We start from the raw sequence: 19,659 nt of genomic DNA on the forward strand, positions 1-19,659 counted from the left end.
CAGTTTTCCAGAATTATAGGAAGGACCTCATCAGGTCCATCTGAGGGTTTAGACCAGAAAACTACAGCCCTATTGCTTTAATCTCCTACTTGTCTAACGTTTTTTTAATCTATATTCAATAGGAAGATTCTTAAACATCTATGACTTCACAATCTTATATCTGATTGCCAGTATGGCTTCCGTCAAAGGCGATCTACTGATGATATTCTGGCTTTCCTTCTATGAGTTAGGCATTCTGAGTCATCTCCACCAGTTTTTCTCACCCCTTCAACTCTTTGCATGTATGGAGGTTCCACTTCCACTGTTTTATTAGATAGGATGGAATCAAAAGCTTTTTGTCATATCAACTTCACTCCTCTTACGGACCGGACCGTCTTTAGCCTCTTTCTTACTATCGCAGTGTTGTGTCTCTTGCTATCTTCTACTAATATTTTTATGCCAACTGCTCCTTTATAATCTTGCTGTTGCATGCCTCCCTTCATCCTGCAGCTTTACTGCACAAGGCTTTCTTCTTTTTCTCATCCTTATTCTCTCACCTTTCCAGTGCATGAGTTCATCACTGATAGTAAAAAGTTTTTTGCAGATTACAAGGCAGCTGATTATTCATTCTTAGGCAATATGTCTGATGATGCTGGGAGATGGTCTAAGAATGTTAGAGTTGTAGATTCCTTTACAGCTAATTTTGCTCTGTTGTGGAAAATTTTATTAATGGTAAGATTACAGATATAGGTATGTAGTTAGATGGACTCATTACATTTTATCACTTCACTTCTGTTGCAGAGAAATTACTCTTCATGTATTTGTAGTCATAGTTTCTTTTTAATTTTACAATTCTCTGACTATTTTTTAAAGAAATATATTAATTATGGTGTTAAAATATTTTATTTTATCATATGTTTAGAAATATTTTTCCCTTGGAATATTCCATTTATTTAAGCCTTTAGTCTCCTATTACCTCAGTAATGGGCACAGTATCACATAATAAGAAACATATTGGAAACTACAAAAACTTATGATATTTTTTAAAGACATTTTGAGATGTGTTTCAGTTATTTTTCTTTTGATCTTTAAGGAATTTGCTTTTTTGTCTGTAATTCCATACTTTCAGGATAAGCGAAAGGACATCTTCAAAACTCGCAAGGAACGTTTGGACATTGATCAGAGTGAAAGAGAACAAGCATTTTTAGAAAGGCTGCATGAAGCTCATGAGGTAAATGTTTTCTTTTGAAGTTTATTTGGCAACCTTCACTTTGTATTTTTTTCTTTATCTTCAACTCATGAAAAATAATAATGTTTACTTACAGTTTGCTATGAATGAATACAAGTCTGTGTGAAGTTATGATACTGACTGCTTAGTATAGTTTAAATAGGGAACATGCAAGCAGGAGAGAAAAGGGGATTCAATATAATTCAGGATATTTCCTGAGGAACATTTACTTAATGATATGTATGAATAGAAGACATATAGAAAAAAAATCTAGTGCTTAAGAAAGCTAGCTGGTTACGTATACGGTGGAAAGAGTTTTGCTTGTTTATGCATATTCATAGTATTAAAAAAAGAGTGCAATTGTTTAAGAAGCAAGCTGAACTGGATTTAAGAAGTGTAAGGCTTCGATGAGGTTCATTGGAATGATGGGCAATGTAAAGATGCAAGATCTCTAAAACATAGATAAGAATGCTATTCAAACAACATTCATCACATGTTAGGCTAAGTTATGACCAATTATATGATAACAAAATAACAGTTTAAGAACCATATTTTCACTGGCTTTATAAAGTCACAATAGACAATCACCAAAACAACTTACAGTTCTAATCATATTCATGATTAGAACTTCCACTGATATGAGCATCACAATGCACAAACTGACAACTTCTTCCTTCTCAGTCTGAAAAAAATCTGCCAGAAAAAAAATAATTACTAGATGTTATGCTTGTAATGTTGCATTCAAGATTAAGTGATTTTATTATATAAGTGGTCTAATGGTGATAATAGACACTGGTAATTTTTTTTTTTCTTTACATATTTGAATAATAAAAATTAAGTACAAATATCAGTTTACATGAAACAACTTACAATTTGTCTTCCACGTATTTGGGTCATCAACTTTAAATCATATAAAATTAGTCACTTCAATATTTATATCAGCATCATTATACACATTAATCCAGTTCCCTAATGATGTCCCCAGGTCATACTGCTCCCTAAGTACAGTAAACCCCTGATTATCAGAAACGAAATGGGGGAAGCCTCTTTCGGATAATCCAGATTTATAATTTTTTACCCCAAAAAATAGTTATTTTCTTAGATAAAAAAAAAATCATAAAACTACTGTTACGAACCCTCCTCCCCCCTTAGGACACGCACAGTTAAGGACAACTTTCTTCCTTTTCCCAGTTTCTTTGGGTACCTTAGGCATGGTGATGATGAAAGAAGCGAGGTGGAAACACAGGTTGTAGAATGTGGCTGGCAAGTGTAAACACAGTGGTGCTACTGCCAACTGCCGATTGTAAACAATGAAAAAAAAAACCGCACGATACATTAAACAAAGCACGATGTTAAAACGTATTTATTTTAATTGTTCTCATTAATTTTAAATGTTATTTTAAATGTTGTTAGAATTAGCTAAAGTAGTTGAAGAGTAAGTTGAAAAACAAAAGAAAAGAAAATTACATCAGATCAAAATATAGCTCACCTTCCGAAAAGTTTTTTCCCGGTAATGAAAACAGTCTTTATTTTAAGAGTGTTCCCCTTAGCAAGCTATAATGAAACAAATTAGGCTAACAATGAGGCGTTTAGAATACAAGGGGCTCAAGTGACAAAATAAAAAAATGGAGAAAAACACAGTTAAAGTTTGGCAATATTCAGAATGTCGTAACTTTTTTTTTTAAATGAGATAGAAAGCTCTAGTTTGTTTTATTAGAAAGGTCTATCATTTGACTTTTAATTTCATGTAAAAAAATAAACATTACAACTACACATTGTGAATGTTGCCACATTAACTGCATTTTTCTCCTTTATTTTTATTTATTTATTTTTTTCTACATATTCGTGTTTTTAATACTCAAGCACATCCCAATTCACTTCGAAACGTTCTTAAATTCATAAAATATTATTGTGTGTGTGTGTGTATGTGTATGTGTATGTATGTATGTGTATTGATGTGTTTGTGTGTCTGTGTGTGCATGAATGTGTATATATTTACCTATTTGTATTTACCTATTTGTGTATTACTGGGCCTGAGCTAAGCTCTCTGTGTCCTGTCTCCTTGTCCATTCCTGTCATATCTCTCTTTCATCTGATTGACACACACCGCGTCAACGACATGACTGCTCAGTTTATTCCACTTATCAATGCTACGATACGGGAAACTGTATTTTCTCACGTCATTTAGACAGATGTCTTTTATTAGCTTTTTTCCATGTCCTCGGAGCTGATTACTTGTGGTCACCTTTATCAACTCTCTGTCCAGTATGTCAATCTTGTTCACCAATTTATACATAGTTATCATGTCTCTTCTTGTTCTTCTCTCTTCTAATGTGGTCAGCTCCAGCTCCCTCAGTCTTTCCTCATAGTCTAACTCCCTGAGTCTTGGTACCATCCTTGTTGCCAGCCTCTGTACCCTTTCTACCTTCACATTTTTCTTCATATGCGGTGACCAGACACAAGCTGCATATTCTAACTGGGGTCTTATTAAGGTACATAATATCTTCTTCATCATTCCTTCATCTAGGTAGTGGAACGCAAGGCCAATAGTTTGAAGCATGTTATATGTTTAAAAAAAAAATCTCGTTAATGTGTTTCTCCGATGACAAAGTGTTTTGCACGGTTACTCCTAAGTCTTTCTCCTCATTGGTCTCTTTAATTTTCTCATCACCCAGCCTGTAATCTTAGTTTGGTCTGTATCTACTTCTTCCCATTTTCATAACATGGCTCTTGTCTATATTAAATTCCATCTACCACTCCTTACTCCACTCATATATTTTATCAAGATCTTCCTGTAACTTGTTACAATCTTCCACATTCCTTACTCTCCTCATAATTTTAGTATCGTCTGCAAACTTGTTCATGTAACTGTCAATTCCTACTGGCATATCATTAACATAAATAAAAAACATGATGGGACCAAGCATTGACCCATGTGGAACTCCACTGGTTACCTTCTTCCACTTGGACTTCCTTCCTCTCACCACTGTTCTCATTTCTCTTCCCATTAAGTAATTTTCCATCCATTTTGCTAGTTTATCATTTATTCCTCCAATCTTCTTTAGTTTCCACATCAGTCTATTGTGTGGTACTTTATCAAAGGCCTTCCTCAAGTCCAGGTAGATAGCATCCACCTATCCCTCTCTATGTTGTAGTATGTCAGTCACTCTTGAATAAAAACATAATGAATTGGATACGCACGATCTTCCTTTTCTGAAACCAAACTGTCTTTCACTCAGAATGTTTTCACTTTCTAGATACTCACTCAACTTAGCTTTAATTACTTCTTCACATACCTTGCACAGTATACTAGTCAACGATGCGAGTAGCTGTGGTGGCGAGTGGACGTGTTGTGTGTGCGCTCCGTTTCTGGCTGTGGTTTTTATAGTTAAAGAGTGGTGTTTGTGCTTGGTGTCTGTGTGTGGTGCTTTTGAGTGTTAGTGAAGTGAAAGTGTGTACTGCAAGTGTTAGATTAGAGTGAAATAGTGGTTAGAATCAGTGTTTGTGAGTTAAAAGTATTTTTGTAGAGTGAGGAGACTAGGCTTGTAACCGTCAAGTTGACCATGAAAGAGGATTAGTTGACCTCACTTAGGCCCTCCCACCACCGCGGTTCCCCCACCCCGCCGTCACCTAGTATTTTTATTTGTTTGTGAGTTAACATATTGTAAATTAGTATGGCGGTAGCTACTGAGGTATATCAGAGTGTGATTGAGTGCGTGAAAGAGAGTGTTGAGGTGGGATTGGGAGAGTTTGTTGTGTGTGAGATGTGTGGGCACGACAGGAAGGTCGTTGACTTTTCTGAGTGTATGGTGTGTAGGCTCAAGAGCGAGAATTTAGTTCTTTCTCTTGAGCACTGAGAATTGCGAGAGGAAATCAGAAAGCTAAGTGAGGGAAAAGTGCGACAGTTCTCATCTTTGAGTTGAAGGAGGAGGTTAAGAGGCTTGGGAGGCAGTGGAAAAAATTAGGCAGGAGATCAGTGTTAGGCCGAAGGTTGGACCTTCTGAGGGCGACAGGGTGGCTTGGCCCTCTGTCGGGAAGAGCAGAGTGGGGAAGAGGGAGCAGGCGAGCCAGACTGGGAAAGATAGTAGTCAGGATAGGCAGAGATGGCAGGTTGCGAGGGGAAGGAAAGCGGAGACAGTTAGGGAGGATAGGACTAAACCTGTTGAGTGTGAAAATAGGTTCGGTTTGTTGGAGGGGGAGAGTGAGAGTGGAGTGAATGAAGTGGTTGTGGTGAGTGAAAGGAGAAAGAAGGGGGTAGAGGAGAGGAGGAGGATGGTTGTGCCTAGCACACCTCAGGTGTGTGTGGTGGGTGACTCTCAGGTTAGGTATTTAGATAGCACTTTCTGTGGGAAAGACAGGGATAGGAGGACGAACGTGTGTATGCCTGGTGCAGGTGTGAAGGCAGTGAGTGAGGAGGTGCAGAAGAGGGTTGGGGGGATGGAGAGGGAGGGTGTAGTAGTTTTGCACGTAGGTGGGAACGATGTCAGAGCAGGTGGGTCGGAGGAGTTAGTGGCAAGATTTCGGGAAATGTTAGGCAAGATAAGGGAGAGTGGTAGGAGGTGTGTAGTGTCAGGAATCTTGCCTCGTGTGTATGTTAGCAGGGAATGGTTGTCTAGAGCCATTGGTGTGAATGATCGGATAAAAGAGATGTGTAAGGATGTGGGTGTCAGCTTTGTGGATGTATGGGATAGGTTCTATGGGCGAAGGATTTGTATGCTAGGGATGGTGTGCATCTGAGTAGGAAGGGTGTGGATGTGCTGAGTGGATGTCTGGAGGGGGGAGTTGGGATGGAGTGTACGGGGTGAGGTAGCAAATGCATTCCAGAAGAAAGATGCTAGACATAAATTAGATAGGATAAACAGAGATAGTGAAAAGATTAGGAAAGATTTCCAGGTGCAAATAGGAGAGAATAAGATTAGGATTCCAAATAAGGAGACAGCATCTAGGAAGGTAGCAGGACTTAAATGTTTTATGTAAATGCCAGGAGTCTTAGGAACAAGAAGGACGAGTTATCTAGTTATATAGTTGAGGAGGACTTAGATGTTGTATGTGTCACAGAGGCATGGGTAAATGAGGAAAAGTTTAGGAAAATAGGAAAGAATATGAAGTAGATGGATACATTATGTATTTACACCAGAGAATTGGTAGGATAGGCGGAGGAGTAGTTATTTATGTAAAAAAATCCTTCATTTCCAGTCAGGTTAATGGTATTAAGGTAGATAACAGAGTAGAGTCCTTATGGCTGGATGTTAGAGTAAACAAAAGTAAGGTTATTAGAGTAGGAGCTTTTATAGGCCACCTAACCAGTCAGCAGATGTAGACAACCTTATGGTAGATGAGATAAATAGGGGGTGTACTAGTCAGACAATTATCTTAGGGGATTTTAATCTTAAGTCAGTAAACTGGGAGAGGATGGTAGGAGATGCTAGTGAAAATAAGTTTATGGAAAGTTTTCAGGATAACTATTTAGTGCAGATGGTAGATAAACCTACTAGGGGGAGGAAGGTTTTAGACATAGTACTAACAAATATTGAGCATTGTTTAAAGGAAGTTGAGGTAGGAGAGACTTTAGCAAACAGTGACCATCATATAATTAGATTTATCATTAATTCCAGTAGGGATAATATAGTGAATAAGACTAGAGTCCCAAACTATCAGAAAGGCAATTATGGTAGGTTACGTCAGTTATTAGGAGAGGTAAACTGGGAAGATAGTTTTGGAAATAAAACTGCACAGGAGATGTGGGATATTTTTAAGGTTGTAGTAAAGGGTATAGTGATGCAGTGTATCCCTTACAAAGATATAAGGCAGAGAAACAGGAAGCCATTATGGTGGACTCATGAGATAGGTAGCCAGATCAGAGAGAAGAAGAGGGCATACAGAGAGTTGCAGAAAAGTGGGGAAGATGTAGATTTGATTAGGTACAGACAGGTCAGGGATGATTTGAGTAAGGTTATAAAAAAAAGTAAAAGGCAGGCAGAGATAAAACTAGCTAGAGCTGGGAGTAAAGATCCCAAAAAATTATATAGTTATTACAAGGTCAGTGATAAAAGAAATAAGGATAGGATTGGACCACTCAGAAAAGATGGTGTAGTAGTGGATCAAAATGAAGACATAGTAGAATTATTGAATGAACAATTTTCTTCAGTATTTACTAGGAAAGAATAGGAAATCCTGTTACAAACAGTGCGACGAGTAGTTTAAGAGCTTTAGAAAATATTGATATAAAACCAGGAATTATTAGGAAATTTATTCTTGAACTAGACGATAGGAAAGCTAGTGGTCCTGATGAGCTACATGCCAGAGTACTTAGGGAGGGTGTAGACAGTATTTCTGAAGCACTTAAGTTAATCTTTGAAAGATCACTTAGGTTTGCTGAGATACCTCAGGACTGGAAGTTAGCTAATGTTACTCCAATATTTAAAAAAGGTAGGAAGGATGATGCGAATAATTATAGACTGATCAGTTTAACTAGTATAGTATGTAAGATACTAGAGAAAATCATTAAGGGTAGTATTTGGGAGCATTTAAATGAGAATAGATTAATTAGAGATACCCAACATGGCTTTAGATCAGGGAGGTCCTGTCTTACAAATTTGCTCGATATCTTAGAATATATTACCAAGGAGTTAGATGATGGAAATAGCATAGATGTTATATATCTAGATTTTAGCAAGGCGTTTGATAAGGTACCGCATAGGAGGCTAGTGTACAAATTGAGACTACATGGGATAGGGGTAGGTTAGTTGATTGGATTAGTGAATGGCTTTCTGATAGGAAACAGAGAGTAGTATTAAATGGGGCAATGTCTGAGTGGAAGGAAGTGGTTAGTGGGGTACCCCAAGGATCAGTGCTAGGACCTCTTCTTTTCTTGGTGTACATTAACGATTTAGATATAGGAATTAGTAGCAAAGTATCAAAGTTTGCAGATGATACTAAGATAGCATGTGCAGTACAGGGTGAAAAGGACAATTACAGAATACAACGAGACCTGAACAGGCTGATAGCATGGACAGACAGGTGGCAGATGGAGTTTAATTCTGATAAGTGTCAGGTTATGCATTTAGGTAAAGACAACACAAACTTTAACTATGAGATGGAGGGATGTTGGCTAGAGGCAGTAGAGGAAGGAAAGGATTTAGGAGTAGTGATAGACAGGACTATGAAATTTTCAAAGCAATGTTTAGAAGCAAGAAATAGGGCAAATAGGATCCTGGGTTTTATAAATAGAAATGTTAGTTATAAAAGTAAGGAAGTGGTGCGTAGCTTATATAATTCCTATGTTAGGCCCCATTTAGAGTATTGCATACAGGCCTGGTCACCCCACTATAAGCAGGATATCAACATGTTAGAAGCAGTTCAGAGAAGAGCAACTAGGATGATACCAGCATTAAACCGCCTGGAGTATAGAGATAGATTAAAGGAATTAAACATGTTTTCATTTGAGAGGAGATGTATAAGAGGGATATGATAGAGTTATTTAAAATGTTCTCAGATACAAACTACATAGATGTGAGATCTTTCTTTACCTTAGAGGAGGGAAATAGGACTAGAAACCATGGCAGGAAGATTAGAATGCAAGGTTGCAGGTTAGATATAAGAAAATATTTCTTTAGTCATAGAGTGGTAGACTTCTGGAATGCATTGCCAGAGACGGTTGTAAATAGCACTAGTTTGACAATGTTTAAAAACAGATTAGATAAGCACTTAAATTTATTAGATTTATAATTATGTATAGCACTGCATGATAGTTTTTATAAGAAATTTACTATAGTTAAATAAGACATGATCCCCATGTATGGGGACCACAAATTGTAGAGGATTTCGCTGCAGGACTTAGCCCTGTTAATGGGCCAAATATTTAGAATTAGTATATAATGTATTGTGTACTTGTAAGTGTATCTTTAAGTACTGATGACGAGGTCGCTGTGCGACTGATACAGGATAACCTAGATGGGCCCTGGTGGCCCTTTGTTATCCTATTATTTACGTTATGTTATGTTATGTTATAATTTAGCGGTTCCATTCTACTACCATTCTTATATATAGGCACAATGTCAGTTCTTTTCCACTCTTTCGGGACTAATCCTGTTCGTATTAAGGTTTCCACACTATCAAATACGGGGTTCAACAATTGATCCTTACATTCATTTAGCAACCTCCCAGATATGCCATCAGGCCCAATTGATTTATTAATATCCAGATTGCTTATAATTTTCCTTACATCTTCCTTAGTAACCATGATGTCCTGCATTTGCTTTATTTCCGTAGGTCTTCCTCCCATAAAATGCTCCTCCTTTGTAAACACTGCAAAAATTGTTGTTCAAAATTTCAGCTATACCTCCAGCATTCTCATATACTTCTTCCCCGTTTTTTACCTTTACTATTGCCTCCCTTATATTTAGTTTTCCATTTATGAATTTGTAAAACATTTTTGGGTCACTATCACAGTTTTCCACCACCCTCTTCATATTCCTTCTGTGCTGTTCTCCTTACTTCAGCATATCTATTCCTTGCTGTTTTGTAAACTTCTCTTGATAATACATCACTGTTTTTCTTAAGTTTCTTCCATGCCTTTTCTTTGTTCTTTTTTGCTTCTTCACACTTTCTATTAAACCACTGTTTATTATTTAAAGTCCTCTTTCTGTAATATGGCACAAACTTTTTCACAGCAGTTATACAAATCCATAAATTTATCGTATTTTAATTGCATATCCCTTTCCTGGTATACCACGGACCAGTCAGTTTCATTAAAGAACTCCCTTAAATGGTTATAATTTGCCCTAATATAATTTAATTTTTCTTCCCTGCGTTCCACAATCTTATTTGTGCTTAATTCCGTATCCAGCTCAAAGCTTAGGACATCATGATCGCTTCTCCCCAAGGGACATTTATGTTCAATTTCCTCTTTTAGGGAGATGCCAAATCCAACCTTGCTGCAACATCTTGTCCCCTGCACCTTGTTGGTGATCTCACCCACTGTGTCATCAAGTTATTTGTTGCTACCTTTAACAATTCCTCTGCCCACTCACCACCGTTCACCACTTCGTAGTCTTCCCACACTATTTCATTACAATTAAAGTCTCCGACTATCATCACTCTATCCTTTCTGATGAGTTCTTGCTTCATTCTTTCTAGAGTATTTCTCATCACCATTTGGTACTGTTCATATTCCCAAGCATTGGTTCTGGGTGGTATGTATACTGTTATAATATTAATATCCCTCTTGCCATTTGTTATAAGCATACTTATCACTTCCTCATTTCTCTTACTATAGTTCACCTCCTTCACTATCAGATCTTCCTTAGTAAGAACCATTATACCACCACCTCCTTTATTTTTTCTATCATTTCTCCATACTTTGTAGTGTTTTACAACAAACCAGTTTAGCTTTATTTCGGGCCTTAGCTTTGTTTCCACTATACACATTATGTCCGGTTCGTTATTTCTTAGGTAATCCATACATTCTAGCCTCTTAGACAGAAATCCATCTATATTCATGTAAATCACCTGTATTCCATTCCTAGTCTCTTTCTTCCATGTAATGTCTATTCCACCTGTTTTATCCACCACTTCTTTAGCCTCCCATTTCTCATCCTCCAAAAAAACTTGGTCTTTTCCTCCTCTGTTCTTTCGTCATATCTCTCTTTCACTTCAGTTACAAGCTCTTTCATTTTCATTCGCTCATCCTGTGACATATTTCTTCTTATGTAAATTGTTTTGGTTTCCTCAGAGTCCTTAAGCTACCAAGCCCTCCTCAACAAGGCCTCAGCTGCCACCTGAGACTTTAATTTAAATTTTAATGGTCTATTCTTGCCTTCCTCAAAAGCTCCCAATCTCACACTTTCTTCTACCTCAGCATATAGGTCCTCTTCCTCCACAGAGATCTTATTCAGTAAAGACTTAATCCTGTCATTTTCCTTATTCCTCCTGTCCTGCCAGTTTCTGTTAGTTTCCTCCCTCAATCCTGTTATGATCACACATTTTTTTCTTTTCAGCAATATCTCTCACCACATACTCATTTTCCTTTAGTGCATTTACCATTTCACTCTGCGTAATCACTTTATTTTCCTCTTCCTGCTTTTCACTATCTCCTAAAGGACCTTTGTACCTCCTGATGTTCATGGTTCACTTCTTTCATCCTGGCATCAATTTGATTAAGGCATTCCTCCTTCCACAAGTCCCCTTCAGATATTTTCATCTCCATTTCTAGGAGTTTAGCCTTCATCTCTTCACATTGTTTCCTTAGTTGTTAGTTTTCCTTCTCCATCTCTACTTTTTCCTTCAATAGCTCTTTATTCGCTATCATTAACAAATAGATCTCTTTTTTGAACGAATCATTCTCGGCTATAACTCTATCCAGTTTTTCTTCTATGGACAAAATGTTTAGGAACTTACTTTCCAGTGCCTGGAATCTTGCATCCATATCTAATTTCTCCAGTCCTCTTGGAGTAGTTACAAAACCTTCAAAATCCTTAGGTTGTCAAGGGGTAGCCACCATGTTTGCTATCGTCAGCTGATTACGGCCAAAACAATCACCGCCCACACTCTCCTCTCAGGGACCACTCTCCATATCCCTCACTTTCAACACTATGCGACAGTAGGACATCAACAGGACATTAACTCAGAGGTACCCGGGCCCTGTAACACCATAGGTATTTTCACTTCTTCCCGCCCGCAGCCGGAGACAAGCCGTCCTCTCTCAGCGACAGCGACGGTGTGTGTGAATGAGTGTGCGTATGTATGTGTATGACGTGTATGTATGTGTGTATGTTGTATACATTCAAGTATTGCAAAAAAAAAAGTAGCAGGGAACACAAATTAATATTCCGTGAGGCGAGGGTGTGAGGAAGACTGGCCAACATGCCGTGACGTCGTGACGTCACGCCAATGCCGCACGCTCACTGGCTGGTGGACGGCTGCGTCACAGTCCTGCAACTGACAGCACACTGCCCATTGGTTGCTGAGGTGGGTGTGGGAGGAAGTGGCGCTTTAGCCCTCTCTCTGGTCTCTCGTGTGTACCCTTCAGCCTGAGGGCCTAATACGAGGAATACCACCCTTCATATTATGGGATTTTCGACCACTTTGCGAGTAGCTACCGGGCTCAAACATTCTTCCCCTGGATAGAGGAGGGTTTGAGGAAGACAATGCTGTACAAAAGTGCATTTCTCAAAATGTGGCACTTGAGCCCCTTGTACTCTATATGCCTCAAATGAAAGGATAAAAGGAAAACATAAAAGGATGCCAAGTACTAACTCACATTAAATCAAATTAAGTCAACAGATCACGCAGGGACCCCCCCAGATGGGAACCGCCTTGTCGTGGTGGGGGGGCTTGCGTGCCACTGTGACCTGGCGAGCTAGGCTAGAGGGGGCTTAGGCCCCTGCTCTGCCCTTTCGAGAGGGAGAGGGCTACCCATGCTAGTAAGGTCGCCAGTGAGGGGCCAGACTAAATGGTTCCTACGTAGGCTGCCAGTGGACCAGCAGAGCCACCCGCTGGAGGGATCGCCCAATAGGGGCCGTCCTGTGCTGGATGGTTGGAAGTCCAGGCTGGGATGCTTTGGGAGGGGGTCTCAGCTCTGTCGTGGACAAACATTTGTATCGTGGGACCTTTTTTTAAAACGACTGGTCCGCATGGGGACGAGGTACCCCGTCCACGGCAGCCAGCGCTCTCTCCCATTGTAGTCCCAGTAGGTTGTTTCCTTGCCCCTGGAGCCAATTTTTTGTGTTACTGTTTTTTTTTTATGGGAAAACACAAAAAATCTTCAGGTTCTTGTGAGGTGGCTGACCTGGCCCACGAGACGTCATCTTCAGGTCTGACTGGGAAGGAGGATTCCCCTCCACAAGGGCCTCCCACAGCAGTCTCCTGTTCTGGGAGTTCTTCTGAAGGTTGCATTTCTACTGCATATGACTCCCTTATGATGGTAAATGTTAACCCATAATTTTCCTATCACGCCTTGCACTCACATCTCAAGGCATATGGTACGGTTGTTCACATTCGACTGGTTTATGATAAGGACTTTCCTTCTAACCGCTGCTATGTGACGTTTATATCATGTGATGAAGCCCGTTTAGCTTATGAACATGTAACATCTCTGCCCCTCGCCGGCCATGGCTTTAAAACTGAATTTCTCCAGTCACGTAATATTTCAGACAGTGACATGGATTACATCCCAAATGTTTTTGAAAAGTACTTAGATAATTCAGTTCCAGCAGTCCGCCAGATCCCACCTCCACGTTGGTTTGTGGCGTACTATAGAAATGGGCGTGGGAATTTCATCCATGCCTCCCGGTACCTGTCCAAAGAAATCGGCACGATTCCTGAGGGGAATCTGAAAAAGTATGGGAAGGGGGTGCTTGTGCGAGCAAAAGATCTTACGCAAGCTAGGATGTTGCAACATCTCCCATGCCCTTCTGACAGCATGTTTGAGACTGTTAAGGCTCATCCCACTTTTAACTATAGCAAAGATTGTGTTTATAGCCAAGACCTCTATGAATTCTCAGAAGAGGAAATACTAGCAATGTGCCCTAGCTCAGTACAAAAGGTGACTAAGATGAGGAACTCCTCCAACATGGTCCTTCTCACCTTTTTTGGGTCCACCATTCCTGACCATGTTAATATCGGTCCTATCAACCTTAGGGTGAGGTGCTTTGTTTGTCGCCCTCTTCAGTGCTTCTCATGCTATGGGTACGGTCACGGGAAAAGCTGGTGTAAGGAAGCTTCCCGATGTGGTAATTGCTCTGCACTCGACTCGCATTCAGAGGAGCATTGCAATGGTGCAGCTTATTGTTTTCATTGTCGTGATGCTCACCAGGTACGTTCCAGGCAATGCCCCAGGTATCGCCTGGAGCAGGACATTCTACAGCTTGCCAATAGTCAGTTTATCAGCCTCAGTAGCACCCGCTGTGAACTCCTGTACCGCCAGAAGGACGGTACTGATGCGACATCCTATGCTTCATTGGCCGCTCGCTCTTCGGCTGAGTCTGCCGGTCCGAAGACAACTCCTCCTGCTACCTCTCGCTCTGTTGGGGCGGGTGGTCCTGTTTATCTGGCTAACAGGTTTGCCATTTTGGCTGATGACTCGGTTGAGTCATCTCTTAGAAGTGACGAGACAAATACGGACTTGACCAAAGTCACCCATGTAGTGGATGTCCATTTGCCACCTGTATCGTCTAAGCGTTTGAAGGGCCTGACCAAACGGCACCGCGGCTCCGTGGAGTCGATAGATTTAGCTCAGCCTAAACAGTCTAAAGTTTCTCCCGGTGTACGTGATCGTGAGTCCTCGAGGGACCGTTCTGCAATGGTAGCTCCAGTAGTTTCTGTCCAGCCTCCTGTGACGCCCTCCGTCTCAGATCGGGCTTCTTGTGATGAGGACGGTCTGAGCATGGAGACGTCCGATGATATTGTCACAGCCGTCCCTTGTGGACCCACTGTACCGGAAAGTGCAGTCCAGCCTGATCTTCGTCCTCCGAGGACCGGTAAAAGTGATGATAGTTTGCATCACTCACCGGCAAGCTTTCGCGAAAGGCAGCGGTCCAACGACCCGGCACATCACAACTCCCGGTGTCTTCTCGTCGGTTAATTATTTCTAGTCAGGTGAGTCACGGGCAGCCTCAAAAGGCTCGCCCGTTCACTGCACCTAAATAGTCATCTTCAAGCTTCTGCAGTGGAACTGTAGAGGCCTTCGTGCCTCGTGGGGGGAACTCCGAGCTTTGCTGTCGGAGTTCTCTCCAGCCTGTATAGCTCTACAAAAGACTATGCTAGGTGATAGTACTTATTCTAGTCCTCCTGGCTATCGTGCCTTTTTTAGTACTCCTTTCCCTGACCAGGGCCACCACGGTAGCACAGCTATTGTAGTCCGTCAAGATATACCTATTATCCCGTTACAACTTAACTCTCCTCTTCAGGTGGTTGCTGATAAGGTCTCTATGGGACGACTGTACACCATTTGCAGTTTAGTTCTCCCTCCTCGGCTTCCTGTCTCCAGGGGTGAGCTTGACGGCCTGGTGCGTCAGCTGACTCCGCCTTTTCTTTTGTTGGGAGATTTTAATGGCCGTCACCCACTGTGGGATGAAGGTGCTAGTAATCCCCGTGGGGTTTTAATTGGTTCTTTTATTGAGGATGAGGGATTAGAAGTTTTAAATTCTGGGGATGTTACACATTTCCACAGTCCTACTGGGACTTTTACAGCTATCGATCTTTCTCTTTGTACATCTAATTCTTTCCTCGATTTTAATTGGCGAGTCCTACCGGATTTAAACGGTAGTGACCACTTTCCGATTTTATTGGAATCTGTGAACTCTGAGCCACAGTCCCGGCCCCCACGCTGGGTTTTAGACAATGCAGATTGGCGACGAATCACAGACCTTAGCTCTTTTATCCGTCCTAGGCTGACTTTTCTACTTGTGCTGAGGCTGTTGATTATTTTACCGATTTTTTAATTTCTTTAGCGCTTCAGACAATCCCTAGAACGTCAGGTCGCTTTACTAAGCATCCCGTTCCTTGGTGGAATGCAGCATGCACTGCAGCGGTGAAAGAGAAACGGGCAGCTTTCTCTCGTCTCCGTCGACATCGTGGGGACCTGCAGTGCCTGGAAGCTTTTCGGCGCTGCCGAGCTCAAGCCCGCCGCGTTTTGAAAGAGGCACAAAGAGCCTCATGGAAAGCCTATGTCTCTTCCATAAACGTCCGCACCCCTCTTACGGATGTCTTCAACAAAGTCCGCCGAATTGCTGGGAAGTATTCTGCTCCTTCCCCACCAATTTTGTTGTCTGCTGGGCGAATGGTGACAGACCCTAGGATTGTCGCCGACCTCTTCGCGGAGCACTTTGCCAGTGTTTCCCAGAGGCATCCTGCAGCTCCGGGCGCACGTCACCGACAGAGAATGGAATCTCTCGGCATAAACTTTTCTTCCGCTGGAGGGGAGTCTTATAATGTCCCTTTCTCTGCTTCTGAGTTGCGGACTGCTTTGTCCCAGTGTCACGACTCTTCTCCTGGGCCAGATGATATACCTTATGACTTCTTGCGCCACATGTCTGACACTGCTTTTAACTTTCTTTTAAATCCTTATAATATGATTTGGCATACCGGTGACTTTCCATCTTCTTGGGCTGTGGCAGTGGTTCTCCCATTTCCGAAGCGTGGGAAAGATAATCTCCAGGCTACGAACTACCATCCTATATCTTTGACATCCTGCATTTGTAAAGTTTTAGAAAAGATGGTAAATGTAAGACTCATGTGGTACTTGGAGAGGGGGAAGTACTTCTCATCGGTACAGTACGGCTTCCGAAAGATGAGGTTTACTACTGATGCCCTTTTATCCCTAGAGTCTTCCATTTGTGAGGCCTTCGTTAATCACCACCATCAAGTAACAGTCTTTTTTTACCTGGAGAAGGCCTATGACACGGCTTGGTGTCATGGCATTTTACAGTCTTTGTTTGATTTTGGCCTTCGTGGCCATCTTCCTCTTTATATCCAACAGTTTTTATCCAGACGTTTTTTACGGGTTCGAGTGGGCAGTGTTCTCTCTGAGGCTACTGCTCTAAATGACGGCGTTCCACAGGGAAGTATTCTTAGTGTTACATTATTTGCAGTCACTATAAATGGTGTGATTGATACTCTCCCGGATGGCGTTCACAGTTCTTTATATGTGGACGACTTGTGCATCTCTTTTGCTGCTTCTAGGATGTCACTGATTGAGCGCAAGCTCCAACTGGCGATCAATAGGGTGTCCAGTTGGGCCAACATGAACGGTTTTCGTTTCTCCACCTCGAAGACCGTAGCCATGCATTTTTGTCGCAACCGTGGTGTCCATCCAGAACCGGATTTATACCTCGCTAATAGACGCCTCTCATGCATGGAGGCGACTCGATATCTTGGCCTTTTATTTGACAACCGTCTCACCTGGGTTCCCCATTTTCGCTCTCTTAAGGCGTCTTGTTGGCAGGCACTATCCCTTCTTCGGGTTTTAAGTCATACCTCTTGGGGTGCGGACAGGGACACGTTGCTGTTGCTTCACCATACACTCATACTTCCAAAGCTGGAATACGGCTGTGAGATCTACTCATCCGCAACAGATGCACTACTACGCTCGCTTAACCCCGTGCATCATGCTGGGGTCCGCTTGGTTACGGGTGCATTTCGGACATCTCCAATACCTGGGTTCCCCGTTTTTGCTCTCTTAAGGCGTCTTGTCGGCAGGCACTATCCCTTCTTCGGGTTTTAAGTCATACCTCTTGGGGTGAGGACAGGAACACGTTGCTGTTGCTTCACCGTACACTCATACTTCCAAAGCTGGAATACGGCTGTGAGATCTACTCATCCGCAACAGATGCACGACTACGCTCGCTTAACCCCGTGCATCATGCTGGGGTCCGCTTGGTTACGGGTGCATTTCGGACATCTCCAATACCTAGCCTTCTAGTGGATGCTGGTTTCTGGCCGCTCGACCTCCGGCGCAAATCTTCGATGCTCCGGTGTTGGTTCCGCACCCACCATCTGCCTGATTTTGTCCCCTGTGTGTCAATGTTGCGGGACTCGCGCTCGCAGGCGTATGTCACTCGACCGAGTCTCCCTAAAGCTTATGGCCTACGTGTTGCAAATCTTATGGCAGAGTTATCTATCGACCCCACTCCTGTTTACTCTTTCCGTCCCCCGCGAGTTGGTTATTGGCAGCTTCCTGTTACCTCATTATGCCCTGCCATGGATGGCAAGAAGGATTTTCTGCCAGCTCTGTTTCACACACGGTTTTTAGAACACTTTTTTATGCATTCTGATGATATCCCTGTTTTTACTGATGGCTCCAAATCCGACGCAGGCGTTGGATTTAGTGTGGTTTTCCCCTCTTTTTATCGGTCTGGCAGCCTTCCTTCAGTGGCATCCGTTTTTACTGCGGAGCTGTCTGCCATAGTCCTAGCTTTACAAATAATTTTTACTCAACCAGTTTCGTCTTTTACAATTTTTAGTGACTGTCGCAGTGCTCTTACTTCTCTCTCCTGCACTATATCCTTTAACCCTTTAGTTTTATCAGCCCTGGAGTGGCTATACCTTCTTACACAACGAGGATATCGTGTTGGGCTCTGTTGGGTCCCTGGTCACGTTGGTGTTCCAGGGAATGAACACGCAGATCGCCTCGCTAAAGAGGCAGCAAGTCGCGCTCCATCTCCTGCGTCTGTTCCGTTTCGAGATGTCTTTCCTCTAATTCGTGAGGCAGTTGCAGCAATTTGGCAGAGGAGATGGCTAACGGGGGTCGTAACCTCGAAAATGGGAGAGATCACTATTTCCTCTATCCCTCACTGGACATACACCCATGTTCGAGATCGACGTTTACAGACTTTATTAGCGCGACTGCGTATAGGTCACACGTACCTTACACAGAGGTACCTGTTGACCAGGGACCCTCAACCTTACTGTGATGACTGCCTGGTGCCGCTTACCATGCGGCACCTATTGGTAGAGTGCCCTAGTTTGATAGAGTTACGACACCGCTACCTCTACCGCTGTCACGGTAGAGATAGCGGTGTCTATTATATCTCAAAGGTCCTTGGACCAGAGTGTCTGGCCCAAGGCCATGACATTTTTAGTTTTTTGGGAGAAGCTGGCCTTCTCCCAAAGCTGTGAATTTTATTTAATATTATTATATGTATTTTAATGTATTATGTATATTATTGTAGCTTTTTGTTTTTAATTATCATTAATTTTATCGTTTTTACTTGTTTTAGTTATTTTACGATTTGTTTTAAACCTTTTGGTTTTAATTAAATAGTTTCATGCGGCGCCATATGACCTATGCTGTTGCGGCGCCTAACACCAAATCCTCCTCCTCCTCCTCTTCACACAGGGATGCCACGGAACGCCTGACTTCTGATCTTTCTAAGATTTCCTATTGGGGCAGAGAAAATCTAGTAGTTTTCAATGCCTCAAAAACTCAATTCCTCCATCTATCAACTCGACACAACCTTCCAGATAACTATCCCCTCTTCTTCAATGACACTCAACTGTCTCCCTCTTCCATAATGAATATCCTCGGTCTGTCCTTTGCTCATAATTTTAACGTGAAACTTCACATCTCATCTCTTGCTAAAACAGCTTCTATGAAGTTAGGTGTTTTGAGGCGTCTCCGCCAGTTTTTCTCGCCCCTCCAACTGCTTACTCTGTATAAGGGCTTTATCCATCCCTGTATGGAGTACTCTTTACATGTTTGGGGGGATTCCAGTCACACAGCTTTGCTTGATAGGTGGAATCGAAAGCTCTTTGTCTCATCAATTCCCCTTGTCTCACTAACTGTCTTCAGCCTCTTTCTCACCACCGAAATGTTGCATCCCTTTCTATCTTTTATTGCTATTTTCATGGTAACTGTTCTACTGATCTTGCTAACTGCATGCCTCCCCTCCTCCTGCGGCCTCGCTGCACAAGGCTTTCTTCTTCCTCTCATCCCTATTCTGTCCAACTCTCTA

At 41.9% G+C, this 19,659-nt stretch overlaps 1 protein-coding gene across 1 annotated transcript in view; it reads left to right on the plus strand.

The window, feature by feature from the left end:
• Window positions 1–19,659, plus strand: part of LOC123514889 — a 564,015-nt gene that overhangs the window by 412,423 nt on the left and 131,933 nt on the right. Inside the window, exon 38 of the mRNA XM_045273148.1 lies at window positions 1,109–1,210. Within this exon, the coding sequence (XP_045129083.1) occupies window positions 1,109–1,210 (102 nt within the window). The remainder of the gene's footprint in view (window positions 1–1,108; window positions 1,211–19,659) is intronic.

The sequence above is a fragment of the Portunus trituberculatus genome, chromosome 38, assembly GCF_017591435.1.
Source record: "Portunus trituberculatus isolate SZX2019 chromosome 38, ASM1759143v1, whole genome shotgun sequence".
Taxonomy (NCBI): Eukaryota; Metazoa; Arthropoda; class Malacostraca; order Decapoda; family Portunidae; genus Portunus; species Portunus trituberculatus.